Genomic DNA, 18,732 nt, shown 5'->3' with positions numbered 1-18,732 from the left:
AGAGGTGGGCAGGGTGGAGAGGAAGAAAAGAGGGGGGGAAAAAAAAAAAACAAAAAAAGTGTGGTATCTTATCACCTGCACTCCACAGCTACAGTGTTCTGAGTGGGCGAAGCTGAGGAGGGACTCATGCCGGTGTCTGATGAGCCAGAGGATGTAGATGCTGTGGTGTGGGACACTGCCAAGCACACAGGAAACTTCATTAATTGCACATACACACACCAACAAACACTGTATCTGCTCTGTCTTTCCTTTTTCCTCTCATATAGAAAACTACAAAAACATACCTTCTCTCTCCTTCTTTTTTAATCTTTTCCGCCTCCTGTCGATGGAGGCGACCTCAGATTTCAAGGACATGTAGTATTTTCGAATTTCCTGAAGTTTGTCTTGTAGGAAAGAAATTCTCTCAGTACTTGACATGTTGTCTAGCTCATCTGCAAAATCAGTAAAGTGACCAGAGATAAATGAGTTGCTTTACCTGCAACTTGTTTGAGATAACACGCACACACACACACACAGCACAGCAACCTAAATGTCAACAACTTACACAGAGCAACCCACAAGGATTAAAGGGACTTACTCAGCTGGAAAGTCCATTTGTATGTGCGTGGAGAGGGGAAGGACTGCTTGTCTTTGTGCTTGTCTTTTTCCATGTCTTTGCTGCTGGGAGACGCGTGGCCAGGAGAGCGAGACAGCTTATGAGCTTTGGCCAGGTTAGAGTGTTTTACTGGAGTCAGTTTATTAGAGGTGTCCAAGGCAGACAGGTCTTCACTGTCACTGCTATGACCTGCAGAGAAATGAACATCAAGAACTGACCAAATCCTAAATCAACTATTTGCCATGACAGAGGTATTAGAAATGTATGACATGTCCCCGATCGTTCAAAAACACGTTCATTCGTGAAGTCTATCCAGATGTTAGACTTGCACATTGATCAGAATCATATTTGACAATAAAATATTGATCAATGAGGATTTCACAAACTTCAGCCTACAGGAACAGGATTAATCTATTTCACTGAGCTCTGCTATCACTTTGAAAATGACAATTTCAGAATTGTATAATTTTTTTTTCTGGGAGTCTGAAATGTTATAATATTTTTAATGTTTACTTTATAATTAAACGCTGAAGCAGCTGATTTTATGTTGATTTTATTTAGTGGCTTTATAAATATATTATGAACTAATTTAAAAAAAAATGCATTATTGGCAGCTTGTTAGCAAACCTAAATATCTTAATGGATGTACATCATAGAAATATCTTCAAGTGTTATAGTTTCATCTCATTTCAGTCTCATTTCATCCACCCTTTTTCTCACCATTCACTGGTACAAATGATCCTGAAGTAAACTACATTTCTGTGCTTGCAGTGACATGTCTGCAATCATGCGGACTCATCCCTTGGATCCACATGTGTACATTCCCTTTGAATAGAGTACTTACCTGCTCCATTCTTTTCTGCACCAGAAGCAGTTCCTAACCGTTTCTGGTTACGTTTTTGCTTCTTAGTAGATGAGCCACTGCTGCAGTCGTGCAATCTTTTCTGACCTAAAGTAATGCATATTAATATTAAAATTACACGTAATAAAAACATATCGTAAGCATAGGGAAAACGTTTAGGCGACTCACACCAACCTTTGTCCTTAGTATCCCTCTCCTGCAGAGAAATGCTGGAGTTGCTGGAGCTTGCACTGGCGTCAAAGTTTTCCCCGAGCCCCTCATGTGACTCAGCCATGCTGTCTGCTTCGATGGTGGCATCGCTCTCACTTTTGGTGCTGTGAGACTCGTCTGGACTGGGGGCAGAGGATGGAGACGACAGCTGAGGAGGTGCTGCTGCTGTTAGGCTGGAAGGGAGATGAAAGGCGGGCTGTTGGGGTGGCACCTGAACCACAGCTGACGTGGGAACGTGAGTCTTCTCCTCCCTCAGCACCAGTAACTCCTCTCCTGATGGCTTCTCCTTCTCTTCGGGGTCATCTAGGTCTACCTCATGACACACCAGTGCCTCTGGGCCTATCTGAGGCATCATCTCCTCCTCAGTGATGGCTGAAGAGTCCTCCTTCATTGTGCACAGGCTTACAAGTGGTTCTACTCTTATCTGGACTTCTTTGGTAAGAGCAGGCATTTCTGTTTTAACCTCTAGTTCTTCAGGAGGAGCTAGAATTGCTGGAACTGATGGTACAAGGGGTTCTTCCGTTTCCTGAACATCATCGAATGTTCTTTCAGTGTCTGATTTCTTCTCTGGTGAAGAAAGAGTTTTGGGTTCCTCTTTGTGCTCGAGGCGAATCTTCTTGTCTGGAGACCAATGCTCTGTGGCTTTGCGCTTGGCTGCGCAGCTCCTCTCGGGAGGACCGATGTCTTCAGTGGCCGAATCTGTGTCAGAACCAGCTGTTTGAGGCACTTGCTCTACAGGGATGATGTGCTCGCTATCCTGAGGCTTCTTAGGGTGGCGAGAAAGAGTGCCAGGCCCCTCGGGCTCAGCATGGTTTGTTGTAGCAGGCAGCTGTGTCAGAGGCTCAGACCCAGATTCTCTCTGGCGAACTCTTTTTGCTCTTGATTTGGGAGATTTATCACCAGACTCTGGCGACATTGCCATTTCTTCTTCAGGATCCATCTCACTTTCCTCCAGCAGCTGTGGTTTCTCCTGAGGGATGGTGGAACACGCTGTTTCGGCAGCTTCCAGCCTTCTTTTCTCCTCCAGCATTTCCTTTTCCTTCTCTTCCTCTTCCTCCTGCTTTCGTGCTGTAGCAGGATCAGTAGTTTCTGCCCATTCAGGCTTCTTCTCAAGAGTGTCCTCATCCTCACTCTCTTCTGATGAGTTTCCCGAATCTGCAAAGAAAGTGAGAACATTTTTACATAATGGCTTTTCAATCTAATGTCTTAAGATGTTTACTAAGCTCAAATGCTCTTCAGACATACCATTAGATGCCTTGTCAGAATCATACATCCCCGAGGTCGTCCTAGTGCGCCGACGAGGGGTTCCTGTCAGAAAATATTTATCATTGAGCCCAAACATATCGAAGAGAGTACAAGCAATCTGACAACAGTGCAAAGACTTACCCTCTCCATTGGGAAGAGTGGAAGGATCCGAGAGCCGGGATGATTTAATGCCAGATCTGCCCTCGCTGTTAGGAGTTTTGGATACACTTCGAGAAGTGCTTGGAGGTGTGGACTTAAGTGGAGGACGGCCACGTTTTGCCACTGGTTTGGGCTGCTTGTCCTCCTCCTTCTCCCCCTCATCTTTATTCTGTTGGAAATGGCAGTGTTGTTGAATTGAGTTATACAAAACACCATAAGAAATACAAACACCTTCATGTTAATCTCCTACCTTCACTTTTTTTTTCTGTCTTCTCTTTGTTCCTCCTTTGTCGACAGGCCATATTATCCTATCTGCTTTAACCCATTCATCATATCTGTCACACACACACAAAAGAAAAAAATCAAAACCATTTGCACGTGCAAAAAAAAATCAGAATTCAAAGCCAAATGATGAACACCAATAGTAGCATATACCACTAAAGCAAGCATTCATACTAGGTATGTTCTGAAGGAAAATACATTCATGGTATTGCTGACCAAAATAATCAGGATATTGACCAGAGGACAGTCAGACAGCCAAGAGAAGTGCTGCTTCACATGAAATCAGTCAAGTAAGCGAAACCCATCTCCTGTATCATCATGTTTGTCCCCATATCCTGTTTACTGTGTATTGATCCATTAAAAGCCAGTTCTGCCTTCATAAATGACTTACCTAACATTCCACCCATAGTAATGGACCAGATAGAGGACTTCACCATCGTCAGTCTCTGTGTTCTTAATATTAGCTTCATAGATTTTCTGGGTCTTTCCCTTGCCATATTTGACCTTGACTTTTGTCCCAGTAACCGAGCACTCAGACTCTTCATCACCGCCATCATGCTCCCTCTCATCTCTTTAAAATAAATGGGGGGGGGAAAAATCAAAATAAATAAATAAATAAATAAATAAAGTAAGTCACAGACAAGACTTCTTAAGGCATGGGAAAAGTGAACACTGAAAGATAAAATTAGAAATTATATTAATGAGGAGTAACTAAACTAAGTACAACAGAAAGCGGTCATTCACCAGTGCAGCAGTAGTGAAACAACCAGGCAATGCACAATTGCAAGTCAGCATATTTAGCAAGGCATATTATTCGAAAACACAGAAGCCAATCAGAAACCAAGAGAAGTGCGAGTTCACAATCTCAGTCAAGAAAGCAAAACCATTTTCTGGCATCATTTTAACTCTGAGGGCTCAAATAGCTACAATGATTAGGTGTACATAAAATAAAAATTAAAGATGAATTTGATGGTTATACATAACATGAATACAACACTTGCTGTCTAACTCTTAGGTTATTAGAAGCTGATTAATAACATACCTTTCTCTGAGTCTGTGTCTGTCATCATCATCATCCTCATCCTCCTCATCGTCTTCCTCCTGATCCTCTTCATCAGAGTCTTTGTCGGACTCCTCTAAGCGCCGACTGCGCCGCTTACCCAAAAGGTCTCCCTCTCTCTTTTCCTTCTGTTCTTCTCCACTGCCTTCTCCTCCTCCTCGCACTTCTTCACGCTTCTTCTCTTCCTTCACCTTTTCCTGTTTGACTGGCTCTTTTCCTTCCATTTTCATCGGAGGCACTGTACAGCGCCGTCGGCCCTGCAAACAGAGAAGCACAAGATCTCTCAATTAATTCATCCGAGGAGTAAGAAAATATCCAAGTCATTAGATGCCAGTATAGTGATATTTCCCTACAGAAGCATTCTAGACACCAGACGTATTATGGACCAAATGCCTGATTAATGCCATTAATATATAGAAGCCTGAAAAGCAGCACTATCATTTTGACATTTACACAAGGCAGAAGATTTCTGAACAGTTTGCTGTTGTTTTTTTTAGTTAGAACAAATACAGCAGATTTTTTATTATGCAGCAGTACTATAGGTTTAGGCTTTGTGTGGATTTATTTATAATCCAAAAACAGAGGAAGTTCAGATAGGCAAGAGTAATGTGGCATCACATGACATCAGGTCTTAAAGGCGTAACCATTCTCTGGTATCATGCACGACTGCCCCTTAATAAACGAGTCATCTAGGTGAATATGTAAGTCAGTCTCACTTTAAGAACTAGACTAGATCCAATAATCTCAAACGTTCCCAGAAACTGCCAGTCCACTACAATGTTTTATTTAAAACTTCAATTTCTTAAAACAACACTTACCCTAGGAGAGCAGAGGTCTTTGCGGATTTTCTCATCCTCACCATCTGACTCATCGCCATCAGGTTTATCTTTGTTTCCTTCGAGCTTAGCTTTAGCCTCCTGGATCGGATCGATCTGTTCTTCGCTCTCAACCTCCTTTTCCTGCTCGACACTCTTCACAGCTAACTGAATGACTGGCCGAGGCTCGTTATGGTGCACCGTCCTGAACTGGATCTGAGCTGATCGAACGTACTCTTCAAATCCATACAGGTACCTTAAAGATGATTAGTATAGTTACTTTGTGTTTGTTCATACATTGCATCCTTTATATAATAAAAAAAAAAAGGTAAATGAAAGTAACTCTTGGGGGTAAAGATCTTGAAGGTTTCAGAAGTAAAATGCTGAAACAACAGCCAGCATTGTAAATACCATAATACATTATTCTAAATACTGTTGTGGTAATATTGCCTATTTTTGGTACGATTGTGAATGGCATTACATATGTAATATGACAATTACATATTCTTCAAATTTCATTAGCGTGCTTACTTTTTATAAGCTGTCTTCACGTTATATGAAGCTGCTGAATTCAGGACAGGGATGCCCAAATCCATGTAGACCTGTTTCCATATAGATCCACTCTCAATCTGTAACAAAGGCATTATGGAACAGATAACATTAAACAATTTTAATAATTAACATTATATACATGTTTTGATGTATAATATTAAAACAATTTTAATATATGACAGTATTCCATGATATACTGAAGTTAGTTGTGCATCAGGAACGGATCAGATAGCCAAGAGAAACATGACATCACTTAATATCAGTCATATAAGCGAAACCGTTCTCTGTGATCATCACTTCACACTTCACCATGACATTTTAAATAAAGCTAATTAAACGTGGATCGAGAAGCCCAGGTCTATTCATCGTTTTCCGTTTCAATGGATATTTTCAATCTACAAATGCAAGCAAAGATGGGTAATGGTATTAATGATGCTCACATTGTCACAGCCACCATGCTGATAAACCAGCCTGAAAAGCTTGAAGAGGTTCAGGTCCTTGTAGCCCAGCACAGGAGGTTTGTTAATTGGTGTGCCTGGGGAGGGACGGAGAGAGAGAGAGAGAGAAACACATTCAGCAAAGCAATGCACAGATGACGCACACTGCATAACTCGTCACTTGACAATTAGCTACAAAATTGAGCCCTGCTGTAAAAAATCATCTGTTCAAACACTGAGTTAAACTGTAACTAAAGTCCAAAAATAGGCTATAAATTGGAAACAAAAAATGACAGCTTCATACCTCTGTCTTCCATAAACTTATAAAGCTGTTGTAGGAAGTAGTCCCGCTCTTCTGGGTCTGGCTCATCGTCAGGCTAAAATAAAACAGACATTTAACTCATTTACAGCATTTAGAAGATGCCCTTATCCAGACCAACTTACAGGACTCCATCAAAAACATCCTCATACTTGGTCATTAGCTCAAAGAAAGCAGAGAGAAAGTGCAGAGAGGGAGAGAGAGAGAGAGAAAGCAGAGAGAGAGAGAGACCAAAGTGCACAAGCAAATTAAAAGAGTGAAAGAACAGAGATGGGGAGGGAGCAAAGATGGAGAGACAGAATCAGAAAGCACAGCGAGTAAAAGCACACAGAGAGAAAGACAGAACGACGAGCATGAATAAAGCAAATATTTACGAATAAATCATGATTTTGGATTCCAACTCTTTTTGAAAGACAGACCTTTTTAAGCAGGGTCACACATGCAACCATCCCACATGATCCCACATGCAACCATCAAATAGTGTAAATCGGAGTTAAAAGGTAAATCAGGCATCCAGGAGTAAAAGTCACAACACATAACATCATTAATAAGTGAAACCAAAATTCATGTTTGACCCTTTAACACTAGCCCATTTATGCCACGTCTGAAGATGTGTCTTATGCTCAAGCAACTCAACATCTGTAGATCAGGAAACACTTCAACTAGCACTTCTTTCCCTATCTTCTGCATTTATTAAAAAATAAATAAATAAATAAAAACCTTTTGAAACTTTTTCATTGTAACTTTGAACAATGTTTTAAACTCATGGTATCTTAAGTATGTAACCTATTGAACCAGCATTAATGAGAGAGATTTAAGCACTTATGTATGTCGCTCAGGATAAGGGCTTCTGCTAAATGCTGTAAATGTAAATGTAGTGCATGAGCAGTTACCATAGGAGGTCACCATTTTCCTGAACAGAAAAAGTACAAATGGAGAAATAAAAGTGAATTTTATTTCACTTATAAAAGATGTATAATGTACAGCGTTAGGGACAAGCAGTAAATCTTAAAGTATATAATAAATCCATACGAACATTTAAACAGAACAGAAACAGGTCCTTAATCTTCATAGATGGGGAAACTTTCAGTTGGAGGAATTTGTGGCTCTAAAGCTTGGTTTTGATTATACAAGTGTGTGTGTGTATATTTTTATATCAATTATAAAAATTGTATTATATAAAAATAAGAACACACATTTTTTACAGCATACTGGAATCAGATCAGTCATTTATCAGATCAGCTCTGGTATCTTAAAAGCTTGAAGTACCAAAACCAAGAATTTAGGACAGATTGTTCGAGTTTTATCACTCGAATAGTATTTAAATTGTCTGAGACAAGGATTTAAAGCACCTACAGGAGAACCAGTAGAATAACCAGAGTACTCAGCTGTGCAGACGTGTATCAGCACCACAAATTATTCACAGGAAATGAAAGTGAAAGTGGTCACCAAGATAGTTCAAGAGCTATTCATGCAAAACCTAGCTTGTCGTCGTGTTACGCTGGTAATCACTGATTACAGAAGGCTTTAAACGCTGCACCAGCAGTGACTCCTCACACACAGTATGGAAAAGAGGAGCTCTTGTGATGAGTCTTAGCCCTGCCCACAACCCTAGCTGGCACACCTCCTTTGGGCCTTTGCCAATCCCCATAGCTTTCTTAACCATAGGAAGTAAGGGTTGCTATGGGAACAGTGTCGGAAACAGAGCGAATGGCTACTTGTCCAGGCGCTGGGAGCAGGAAGAATAAAGCATTGTTGATCTGCGCTTGAGGGTTTTCCCCACATGCTGAGGCCATTCACACTTATTTTACACTAGGTGCTGCAGATCGCACCGTGTCAGAGAAAAAGAATGTCAAAGAAAAAGGAACACCCCACACACAAACACAGATAATCACAACACAATACCAATTCAGCACTGCAGCAGTATTTACTGATGAAAGCATGATCAAGTCCCAGCCTGGGGCAAAGGTTCCATTGCAGAGATGTCACTCAACTTTATAGTAATCATTAGCCAAAATGCAACGCTCCCATTTAGTCTCAGGGGTGGACAAATCAGTAACCCGGCTTCCCAGGACAAAAGTAATGTCCAGGCTCTTAGCTTTTTCATCGTTGGCTGGCAGATACATGGGTTCAACAACTAGAAAAAGAAACTCTACTGCCTACAAACATTTGCTAAACAAATCTTTTTATTTGGACTATCTTCTAAAAATCAGGGACATGCAGGTATGTAGAAACACAGACGAAACAAATTTATTGCTTTTCAGTCATATAACTAACACAGCAAGCAGCAACCATGTGGTCAAACATATTGAGAGAAAATGAAGGCACAAGCCAGGTAATTACTTCATGTAGCTAGCTTGCAATAAGCTTTTTTTATTATTATTATTACTTTTTTTTTTTTAAACTAAAACTTTAGACTAAGTTTTACAGTGAGCTAGTCAATAACATTTCCCCACCCCTGAAAGCCTATATATAAATTTTCAGCAAGCTTACAAAAGAAATCAGATGTGACGACAACAGAATAAAACAGGAAGGACGGGGGGAAGGGGGTCATTAAAAATAATAAACCCATACATATATTATCCTACAATCCTCCTTGATAATGCAAAATGAACGATTTCTTACCTCTTCTGGCTCTGGTTCCTTCTCTTCTTCCTCACTTTCCTTGCTTTCACCCTCATCACTGCTGGAGGATTCTAGGATCTCACTCATATCCATTTTCCAGGCATCAGGAATATGCTTGGTCTGGAGGAAGAGCAGTGCATCCTCAAATCCTGTAGAAACACAAGGTGCCAAGTGAAGCTTAGCTTATGGAACACTTCTGGAAAGCAAAAACATCAGCTCAGATCTACACACATACCGTTTTTGTCCGAGTGCTCCGATTTGCACAAGGTGTCCAGACACAATTCTTGAGTTTCATTGCGGCCCACAATGTGACTAAAAGAAGGGCAAATAAAACAAAGTCCTAGTTGAAATGCTACAGAATCAGAATTCTCACAAATTTCCAAAGGAACATGCAGGTGAAATGCAGTGTACTGTACTCTGTGGTTAACTTACAATTTGGAATCAGCAAATGACCTGACTAAGCACTGGTCCTTTTTGACAGTCAAGTCATCGTTGCAGCTTGGTGAGATCACCTTGGAGAGAACAAAGTCAAGCCAAGAGATATGTTATGTAGACACATTCTCAGCATGAATTACATTAGATGTATTAGATGTAGATGTATTCTAGTCTGAAATATGTTATGCCATGAATGTGCACAATGTTGACTGACTTTAAAAAGTACATCACCACCATGGCTGTAATGTTTTGCATAACTTAGCAACCGTGGCGTGCAAAGAGACAGCCTGCTCCCTTGGAGGACATCAGTATTGACTTTGTACTGAGTGTGCACCAATACCCAGCGCTTTAGTGTCAGTAGTGTAATATTTAAAATTTAAAAATGTGACTGTAGCATCTCTAGCAAATATCACCCATGACCTTTAGCAAAGAACTAGTTAGCCTCTTATTCAAATATAACGTATACATAAGCTTCCCACAGGTGGTATAGATAAAGCAGTGTACCTCAGGACAGGAGACTCAGGAAAACATACAACCAGGTGACAGATTTATAAATACATAATTAAATTTCTAAAATAATTTCTTAGTTAAAAAAACAAACACCCTGCAGATTCTCCCGTCAATTGTATCCCGTGACACAGTGACACAGTGACCATCCTACCATGTTCTGTGGTATGTTAGAAAATGCTGAACAGGCCTAGTTAATGCAGATTTTGGATTAAGGTCACAAAAGAAACATATCTAATTTGCTTTGTAGGATGGTTCATTTCTGAGGCACTTATGGCAGGAGCTTTAGTGCATGTGTGGTACACTTGCAGAGAACAGTACAAGCCTGAAGCTTGAATCCTGCAGTGAGAACGGGAACAGAAGATCATGTTTTTGGGGGCCATTTTGCTGGCTTGGTTTGTGTCCATTTGTCCCCTTAGAAGGAATGTTCAATGAAAATTTTAAGACACAATTATTCTCACTGATCATCTTGAATCAGATTATGAAACATTTTTTGACTGATGGGAGTGGTCTCTTATAGGATGTCAATTCTCCATCAACAGGGCAAAAGGGAACGCATTTTGGACTCATGTGCAGCAGAGCTCAGTGAACCAAAGATAGCACAGTCCAATTAAAGAAACTTCCAGAATCTATAGCAAGGCACACTGAAGCTGTTCAGCTTGTTGTAGACCAACACCTTACTAGGTTGGCTTTTTCTTTGTCACATGTCATTACCTCCACTACTAAAAGCTCTGCCTTCTGCAGTAACTCTGGATTGAGGCTTTAGATGAGAATAGCACTGTTGATTTTCAGCATCATTAGTGTCTGCTTTATTTCATGGCTTTAATAAGCAAGCTCACCAGGGCATGGAACCAGCACGCTTGATCTGGCCCAGTCTGAATGAAAACCACCTTCCCCAAGAGATCATCACTGAGTCGTCTTCTGTCGTCTTCTTCCTCCTCGCTGGATGAAGACTCCTTCTCATCCTCCACACTACAAAATTCAAGAGGAAACTCCTTAAATTGGAATTACATTCCATGAGCATTTAAAAGAATACACTAAGCAAACAAATCCACTTCTATATTTCTGGGAAAACAAGATGGAAATGCAGAAACTGGCCAAATCGCTATGTAAAGTTGAAAAATAATATTATAAATACAAATAGTAGGCTAGTTTCTGTCCCCTTGCTTAAAATAATGTTAAATTGGTTTTAAACTAGCTGTAGGTAGTTTCTTTAGGTAATCAGTGGTGCTAAATCTGCGGTGTGAGTCTATCTGAACTGCTGTTGGGAATATTCAAGTAAATTCTCCTTTTTAGAAAAAAATAAAGCCTGCAAGCAAGAAAATCAGAATTTTTTGTAATAAAAGCTCTCTCATTGTTACCATCGGTAAGTACATACTGTAAACTTTAGATACAGTTTCAATCCCAAAAGATGCAACATTTTCAAGACAACATATAAAGTTGGTGGACTGATGACCAACTCATACCTCATGTCAGTCTTCATACTCTATGTTGCCATAGCACAGAACCACCGCACCTTAAACTATCCTAAATTGTGATCAAGAACTTCCAAGATTAAAAGGTCACAAATGTTATCAGGACTCAGGAGACTCCATTCATGCTTGAATATGATGCACAGAACTTCACAATAGTAATAAGTATTAGTACTGCTGAAGATAATGGGCTTCAACACTGACAACAAGTGCTGCATGACAAAATGCAATTTTGGGAACGGCAAGCACAAAGTAATCAAAGCCAAAGCAAAATGCTGCACGTTTCCTCTTAGCACGACCAATGCAAAGAAAGCATATAGAAATGAAAAAGTCTGCCATTATAGTACAACTGTGTGCTTATTGTTTAAGTTTCCTCAGTCTAATCTCAAGTGGTGAGACAAGCAATCAGAGAAACTGCTGCTAGTGACAGCACGAGCATTAAATCAAGAAACATTTCTGAGCCGGCAGAGTGGAGGACAGGGTGCAGAGGATCCACACTGGGCAGAAACACCACATTCTGTCTGCTACTAGCCATACGGGAGCTCCTTCAAATACACAGTTTTTGACTTCACATGCCAGGCTCTTGGCAGACTCTGACCTTTTCCTTCAACCAGGCCTGGCATTTTTTTTTTAAAACACCCTACTATATGGAGCATGATTCCCACATCACTAAACAGCTTTAATGAATAATATTACAGCAAAAACATAGAAAGCATACATGCTTGTTACTTACAGAACAATAATCTGCCCTGATCACAACTGTGACATGTATCGTCCTTCTAGTACAATTACAAATAGTGCTTCATCTGCCGTCAGCAAGTGTTTGAGCTAAAGCTAAAGGTCATTGTCCGTTGCAAAATAGGGAAGTTGTGCTGTTTACAGAATTTCTTTGTTTATTTTTAATCCATTTTAATTCTATTTGTGTTTCTATGTGGTTGTTTACTTTATCACGTGCATAAGCTTAATGCTTATTTAACTTTACTGTACAGGACTGAGCTGCATTTTTATGCATGAAAGCTGAATAATACATAAATAAAAAACATGACATTATAGCAGTTCTTTGAAGAAGCGAAGGCTGAGCACAAGATCCAAAGCATAGGTTTTTGACCAAATACAGACCTATTAGTTGTGTAAACCTAAGTGTTAGAAAACTATTTATAGCTGCATTATGTGGCATTAGATTAAACAGGACAACTCCAATATAAACACAATGGTTTAAAGCAAGGGTACAAGTCAGAGGGGAAAAAAGGTTCTGCAAGCATGAATACCCTGCAAAGCTGAAAACACAAATAAAGGAAACATGAAATGAACAAACAAACACTCACACAGCTTGAGAAGACCGTCGTCCTCGATTAGTCTTCTTTCCAATGACAGGAGTGCCAAAGTGCTCTGGGTTAGTCAGAGGCAGTTGGTCCAATGTCTATGAAGGAAAATAAATAAAGATCTTTTACTCAGTCTTTAATGCTCATCAATACCAAAAACATAATATACAGTATGTGATGGTTTCATACCTCACTCTCTGCAAAATGTCTTTCACCCTTAAGACACAGTGATGTTCTTCTGAGTGTTTTCTCATCTCCATCATCAAACACTGTAAAAACGGTAGTTACATGGTAATAATGTTTTGTTCAGAAGTGACAGTAAGAAGCTGTTAAATTATGCTTGCACTTACCCACGGTGTACCAGCTAGCATCTGTAAGTTTATTGATGACAGCTTCACTAAACACGCCTTCTGCACTCTTCACTTCTACTGTGGAACCGACCTGATAGCATAAAGACACATCACCCCACAATGTTACACTACTGTCTGAAAATGAAATAAAAAGTCACCTATCACAAGAGACAACAATCAAAGATATCACTGTTACAATGCTGATCACAAATGAATGTACCAAACAAAACACACACCACTGTTCGGTACTGTTAAAACTCGAACAAACGTAACCGAATTTAGCATGTGTACTTAGTAAAGGGTATGGCTCACTTGCCAGAGGAAATAATGGGGCTTCATACATTTGTTACTGTACAATATTCCATCAATGAGTTTGCAGGAGTAAAACATCAATTTTGCTTAGAACTAATTTTCTAACATCCTTTCATACAGCACAGCTTATGAAAAAAAAGGACTGCAAAGAATCACTTGCCCTCAAAGGTCCTTTGACCTGGTCATCTTGCACAACTTGTGAGGTACTCTCTCCTTTGAGCATCACCTAGAAGCAGAGCAGGACACAAAGATGGAGTATAGAAATAGAAAAGGAAAGAAACCAGGATCAGTCAAGGTGAAGTAACCAGGTTGTGTAATACACAAATAATGCACTTCTTGATCGGTCATAACATGGCCACATAGGGGCCCAACACATCCACATAGGGGCCAGGATTTGTCTGCTTTTGATTCAGTCTATCGAGCTAACTCAAGTTCAGGATCACAAAATTATTAAAGCATTTATAATTTTCATCTGAATACTTGCAAGTAAATACTTGCAAGCAAGTGGTCTCACATACCAGGCTGTTATGAAGAGATTTTGGAAAAAATAAATAAATAAAACAAAACAACAAAAAGTCAAGCAAGTGTGGCTAGACAACATGAAATAATTAAAAGTAGTAAAGTGGAGCATTTCTATATTAGGGGAGGTCATTTTAATGTATTAACAAACTAAGAGGTTGAATATCTTAGCAATCATGCCTGAAACATGCACATCGTCCCATCCTATGCACTTGAAGACGAGCAGAGTTCAAAGTGCACAAAGTTCCCATCAATTAATTGAAGCATAACTGTTATCAGAAACCGAGTGTTATAACTAGTAAAAACTGACAAAAATGTTCAATGTTGTTTAACGGTAAAGCCACCTGTGACCGGACAGCTAACAATGACCCCAATAAACAAAAATATACAAAAAATAAATTAAACAGCAGCTAAACACAGCTTCAGCGATTATCTACCTATTATCTAAAGTACACAGAGACCAGTCACCAGAGCAATTTCATGTTGTGCTGTTTGATGTGTTATCCGAGAATATTTCTAAAACTTGCCTTAACTTTCACGATCCGTTTAACAGTCTTGATTTTTGCCTCACAGAAGGCACCTCTGTATTTAGCACTAACATCAGTTCCCACAGTCAGGTAGGCAGGCTCATCTGCTACCTGTAAAAAAAACAATCATCAAATCAAGCAGGTTAAACCAAATCTGTGCAGATCCACAACAAAAAATTATCATGACACATCTGCAATAGATGTATTTGTTTATAAGTCATATTATATATTTGTTTATAAGATGTATTTGTGTACAAGTCATTCTACACTCAATGTACTACTCATCACATTGACTCTTTTGTTATTAAATCATAAAAGCAAAAGATCAGGCAGGTTAAGCACCGTGATCACGATGCTAATGAAATGTCTTTCTAAAGAACAACACGTGTTGTTGATAAATAAGTTGCCATGTATAAGCAAGCTGTTGGTTTGGCTCTGGTCTGAGAGGCGTCGGCTAAACTGCAAGCCTGGAGCTCACTCACCTTCATTGTGATGGCTATTTGGTGGAGTCCAGCTTGGTTTGGAAGGCTGTAAAACAAAAAAGATGCAAGAGTGGACAACGGATACGCGGGTTCACAAAAAGAAAAAAGAAAAGAAAAAAGAAAAATACACGTCAAGGTTTTGAGTCACTGAATAGCACGACAGAACAGAGACATGCTAACTGGCTAACGGGCTAGCTACTACTCACGCATTCTTTTCAAGCTCGATTCCCCCCCTTCCTCCTCCTCCTTCCATACGGCACAAAAATGTTCAACGAGCTCTTAAGTGCTTTTTGAAAACTGCTCCGTTTAAACACTGACCACGAATATTACAGTTTTTGACCAGCTTTCAATGCTCCGTAGATATAAAATACTACAGACGAGAGGAATAGGTGGGAAAAGCAGAGCTGTGTGTGTTCTTCCCGCTTTACTCCGAGTGTCTGTGTGTGTTGTGGTGTGAGTGTGTACTTCCCGCTTTAGCTTTACTAGTGTGTGTTTGTGTGTGTATGTAATGTTTGTGTGTGTGTGTATGTTTATGTGTATGTATGTGTGTGTGTGTATTCTTCACGCTTTACTCCGAGTGCGTATGTATATATATGTGTGTGTGTGTGTGTGTGTGTGTGTGTGTATGTGTGTGTGTATGTGTGTGTATGTATGTATGTATGTATGTATGTGTGTATGTATTCTTCCCGCTTTACTCCGAGTGTGTGTGTGTGTGTGAGTGTGAGTGTCACGTCGCCATCATAGCTCACCGCCGGAACCGTGTCATTTTTTTTTTCCTTACAATCTGCTACTAACAGCAACTAACACATAAGAGTCAGTCAGTGACACTAACACACGGCGATCAGCGAATAAAGCGCATTTTCACACGCCCGCTGAGATTCTCGTGTTTTTTTCCCCCTCCGAGCCCCCTCCGAGCTAAATATAGAGTCTGATAACTAAACCTAGTTGAAGTGTTGGTCGGCGATTTAAACTGCCTGCCTGCGAACTTCAGCTGTGCTAAACTGAAAAAGCCACAGCTAGTTCCGGAAGGTTGTCGAGTCTGTGGCGTCGATTCTTTTAGCGCCCGCACATCAATTCTACACTCTACAAGTTCCACCGAGACGATAAAGTCCCCGATAACGAGTCGTTGTGACCGTTAAACATATTTCCACAGAAGCCAGTTAGCATCAAGCTAGCTGTGAAAACAAGCCGCTAGCAGCTCGAGCTAGCTCGTCACTGCCATTCAATTCTCCGTCGTGTTAATCCCGCACTTATACCACCTAATACGTTAACTTTACTTTTTCTAAACGTATAAACTCAACAATTATCGATTCTCTCAACACAAAAGTTGTTTGAATGAAATGTCTCAGTAGGAGATACTTACATACTCCTGTATGTCCGCTCACGACTCGCCTGGGTTGCAAAGCATAAACGAAATAACAAGCTGTTGAGCCAAGGTTGTGTTTCTCGAAATCCGATTGGCTCCTCTAACCGCGGTAGCAGCATTCTTGACATTGCGATTGGATCCTTGATACGTCAAATTCCATTGGACGGACGTTTTCTTCAGACGTGATTGGTCAATATGAAAGCGGCGCTCTGAATAGCGTTTTCTTATTGGTTGTCATGGTTGCCTAATCGTTACAATTAAAACAGACCACATTTGACATCGGATTGGCTAGACGTTTCTGATCGAACGGTGTCCGCCATGATTATTGGTTAAGCTGTCTTCAAAACAGCCCGCCTACTCCATTCATTGGCTCAGACAGTGTACTGAAAAGGGGGGGGCGATATCGTTTCAGGGGGAAAATAAAAATCATTAGCTCTCACTGCGCATGTCAGAGTGAACGGTTCCTTCGCCATTTTGTTCCCGACGCAGATATTTTTGACTACTGACGCTGTGCCCTGCGCCGTCGAGGTGAGTCCGAGCTGATACCGAGGGGAGCTAAAACATTTAGCTTTGTTCAAACAGCGCGGTGAATAACGTCCGTTAGCCGTTATTAAAAGTGTCACAGCCGGTTTTTTGACGTGGTGACGGCGTGTAAGCGCGACAGAATAGAAAAGGTCAGTTGAAGGCTATGAGAATAATGGCGCCGTAACGCAGCAGCGCACATCAGCGTCTATTGACGTAAACGGAAGACAACAGAGTCACAGTTACAGCACTACAGACTCACTGAGGAGTTTTACACCGTGCTGCAATACACATGGGAATAAATCCTCTGGCAGCTTTGGCTCTTTAGGCGAATGCGACTTTATTTATTGTGGTTTTTACATCTGTTTTATTCCTTAACTTTAAAACCACAGACGTCCTGTGTCACTAAAGTAAACATTGGATTATGTAAACATCATCCTACTTGTTTTTGTTACGAGTTGACATTATAAACATAATTTAAAAACTTTTTAGGGTTTTAAGTTTTGGATTAAACCTATTCGATATTAGTGACCAGTCAGTTAGATCTTTAGTTAAGAACACTAACTGTTTTCTGTTTATATATTGTGTGTGTGTGTGTATATGTCTGTGTGTATATATATGTATGTGTGTGTGTGTGTGTGTGTATGTGTGTGTGTATATATATATATATATACATATATATATATATGTATATATATATATATATATATATATATATATATACATATATAATATAGTGTGTATGTCTGTATGTATGTATGTATGTATGTATATGTGTGTGTACGTACAGACTTTGCTAGACTTTTGTGACTTGCTGTACCAGTTGTATGTCCAATACATCTGTCTGTCCCTAGACTATGTCACAAAAGTCTTGTGCATGTTGCTGTGCTAATGAAGAGACAAAACAAAATAGCAACAATTTGTACACCTTTTAATATTTGAGTGAACCAAAAAATGACTTCATCAAGAGGAGGTTTTGCATCACCTTGGTACAATACAAGTTACCTAATTGTGTACATTAAAAATGATCACAGGGTGGTGTGAACTGCACACACACAGGTTTCTGTGATTGTGGAGCAGCAAAAGAGCTTTTATAGAAACTGGCAGGTTTGATTTCTTCAGATCTGCAAGCACATGTAGTTTAATTCTCTTTTCTCGTCAGGGTCTAATTGCTCAACCTGCTCGCAGATAAAGGTGAAATTCATGGCACCATATGCAATAATTAGTCATGTTCTCTGAACATTTTAAGTAGTAATAAGTGCATATTAACACATCACCACATCATACGGATGATTTACAACAAATGCCCAACACTTTTCACAAAAATATAAAATGTGTCAATTTGACCCGATCGCTACAAAAGTGTTAGCATTTAAATCTACTTCTGTTTGAGAGGTATACAAAATCTAAACTTTTTTTTCAGACATTTAATTAGTACTGTGTTTTTACAGCCAGGTATTTAACAGTGCTCACTGTCCGGGCAGATTTTCTCAGCTCCCTGGGTTGGTTAGGTAAAATTGGAGGACTTATTAATGTTTTCATTGCAATTTGCCTAAAGAAGCTACAGAGGCCTCTAATTATGACAAACTGCACATATTCTGATGATTTAAGTGGTTGAATGATTAGGCACAGTTTCATACAGTTTAATCCATGCTGAAGTACAAACCGATCAGTTTAATGCCACAACTCTGCAGATGTTTGAATAATAGGCTCTTAGTCATTTGTCAGAGCAGGTAGACTTCATGATTTTGACTTCA

At 39.9% G+C, this 18,732-nt stretch overlaps 1 protein-coding gene and 2 non-coding genes across 4 annotated transcripts; all 3 read right to left on the bottom strand.

Annotated features, from left to right (window-relative positions):
* Positions 1-38: 38 nt before the first annotated feature.
* arid4a (AT-rich interactive domain 4A) lies at positions 39-16,821 on the bottom strand. 2 transcript variants are annotated; one of them, XM_060879609.1, is made up of 25 exons: positions 16,451-16,821; positions 15,088-15,133; positions 14,606-14,716; positions 13,720-13,785; positions 13,248-13,338; positions 13,087-13,166; positions 12,901-12,995; positions 10,943-11,075; positions 9,594-9,673; positions 9,397-9,473; positions 9,162-9,310; positions 6,522-6,594; positions 6,221-6,315; positions 5,760-5,857; positions 5,232-5,484; positions 4,396-4,670; positions 3,745-3,924; positions 3,322-3,406; positions 3,054-3,240; positions 2,913-2,975; positions 1,632-2,822; positions 1,440-1,544; positions 578-784; positions 285-431; positions 39-175 (listed from the first exon to the last, which is right to left on the bottom strand). In XM_060879609.1, the coding sequence occupies exons 1-25, from the start codon at positions 16,579-16,581 to the stop codon at positions 72-74; spliced, it is 4,122 nt and encodes a 1,373-aa protein (XP_060735592.1). In that variant the 5' UTR covers positions 16,582-16,821; the 3' UTR covers positions 39-71. The 2 variants fall into 2 exon arrangements, with proteins under 2 accessions (XP_060735592.1, XP_060735593.1); XM_060879610.1 differs by lacking the exons at positions 12,901-12,995; positions 13,087-13,166; positions 13,248-13,338; ... (2 more) ...; positions 15,088-15,133; positions 16,451-16,821 and adding an exon at positions 11,570-11,712.
* Positions 3,597-3,675, bottom strand: LOC132853037 (small nucleolar RNA SNORD53/SNORD92). Its single transcript, XR_009649155.1, has one exon. It is a non-coding gene; the product is annotated as a small nucleolar RNA SNORD53/SNORD92 (small nucleolar RNA).
* Positions 6,001-6,082, bottom strand: LOC132853036 (small nucleolar RNA SNORD53/SNORD92). The gene has a single exon (XR_009649154.1). It is a non-coding gene; the product is annotated as a small nucleolar RNA SNORD53/SNORD92 (small nucleolar RNA).
* Positions 16,822-18,732: the final 1,911 nt, after the last annotated feature.

This window comes from Tachysurus vachellii, chromosome 10 (genome assembly GCF_030014155.1).
Source record: "Tachysurus vachellii isolate PV-2020 chromosome 10, HZAU_Pvac_v1, whole genome shotgun sequence".
In the NCBI taxonomy this organism is placed as follows: domain Eukaryota; kingdom Metazoa; phylum Chordata; class Actinopteri; order Siluriformes; family Bagridae; genus Tachysurus; species Tachysurus vachellii.
This window is presented reverse-complemented; position numbering and strand designations above follow the sequence as displayed.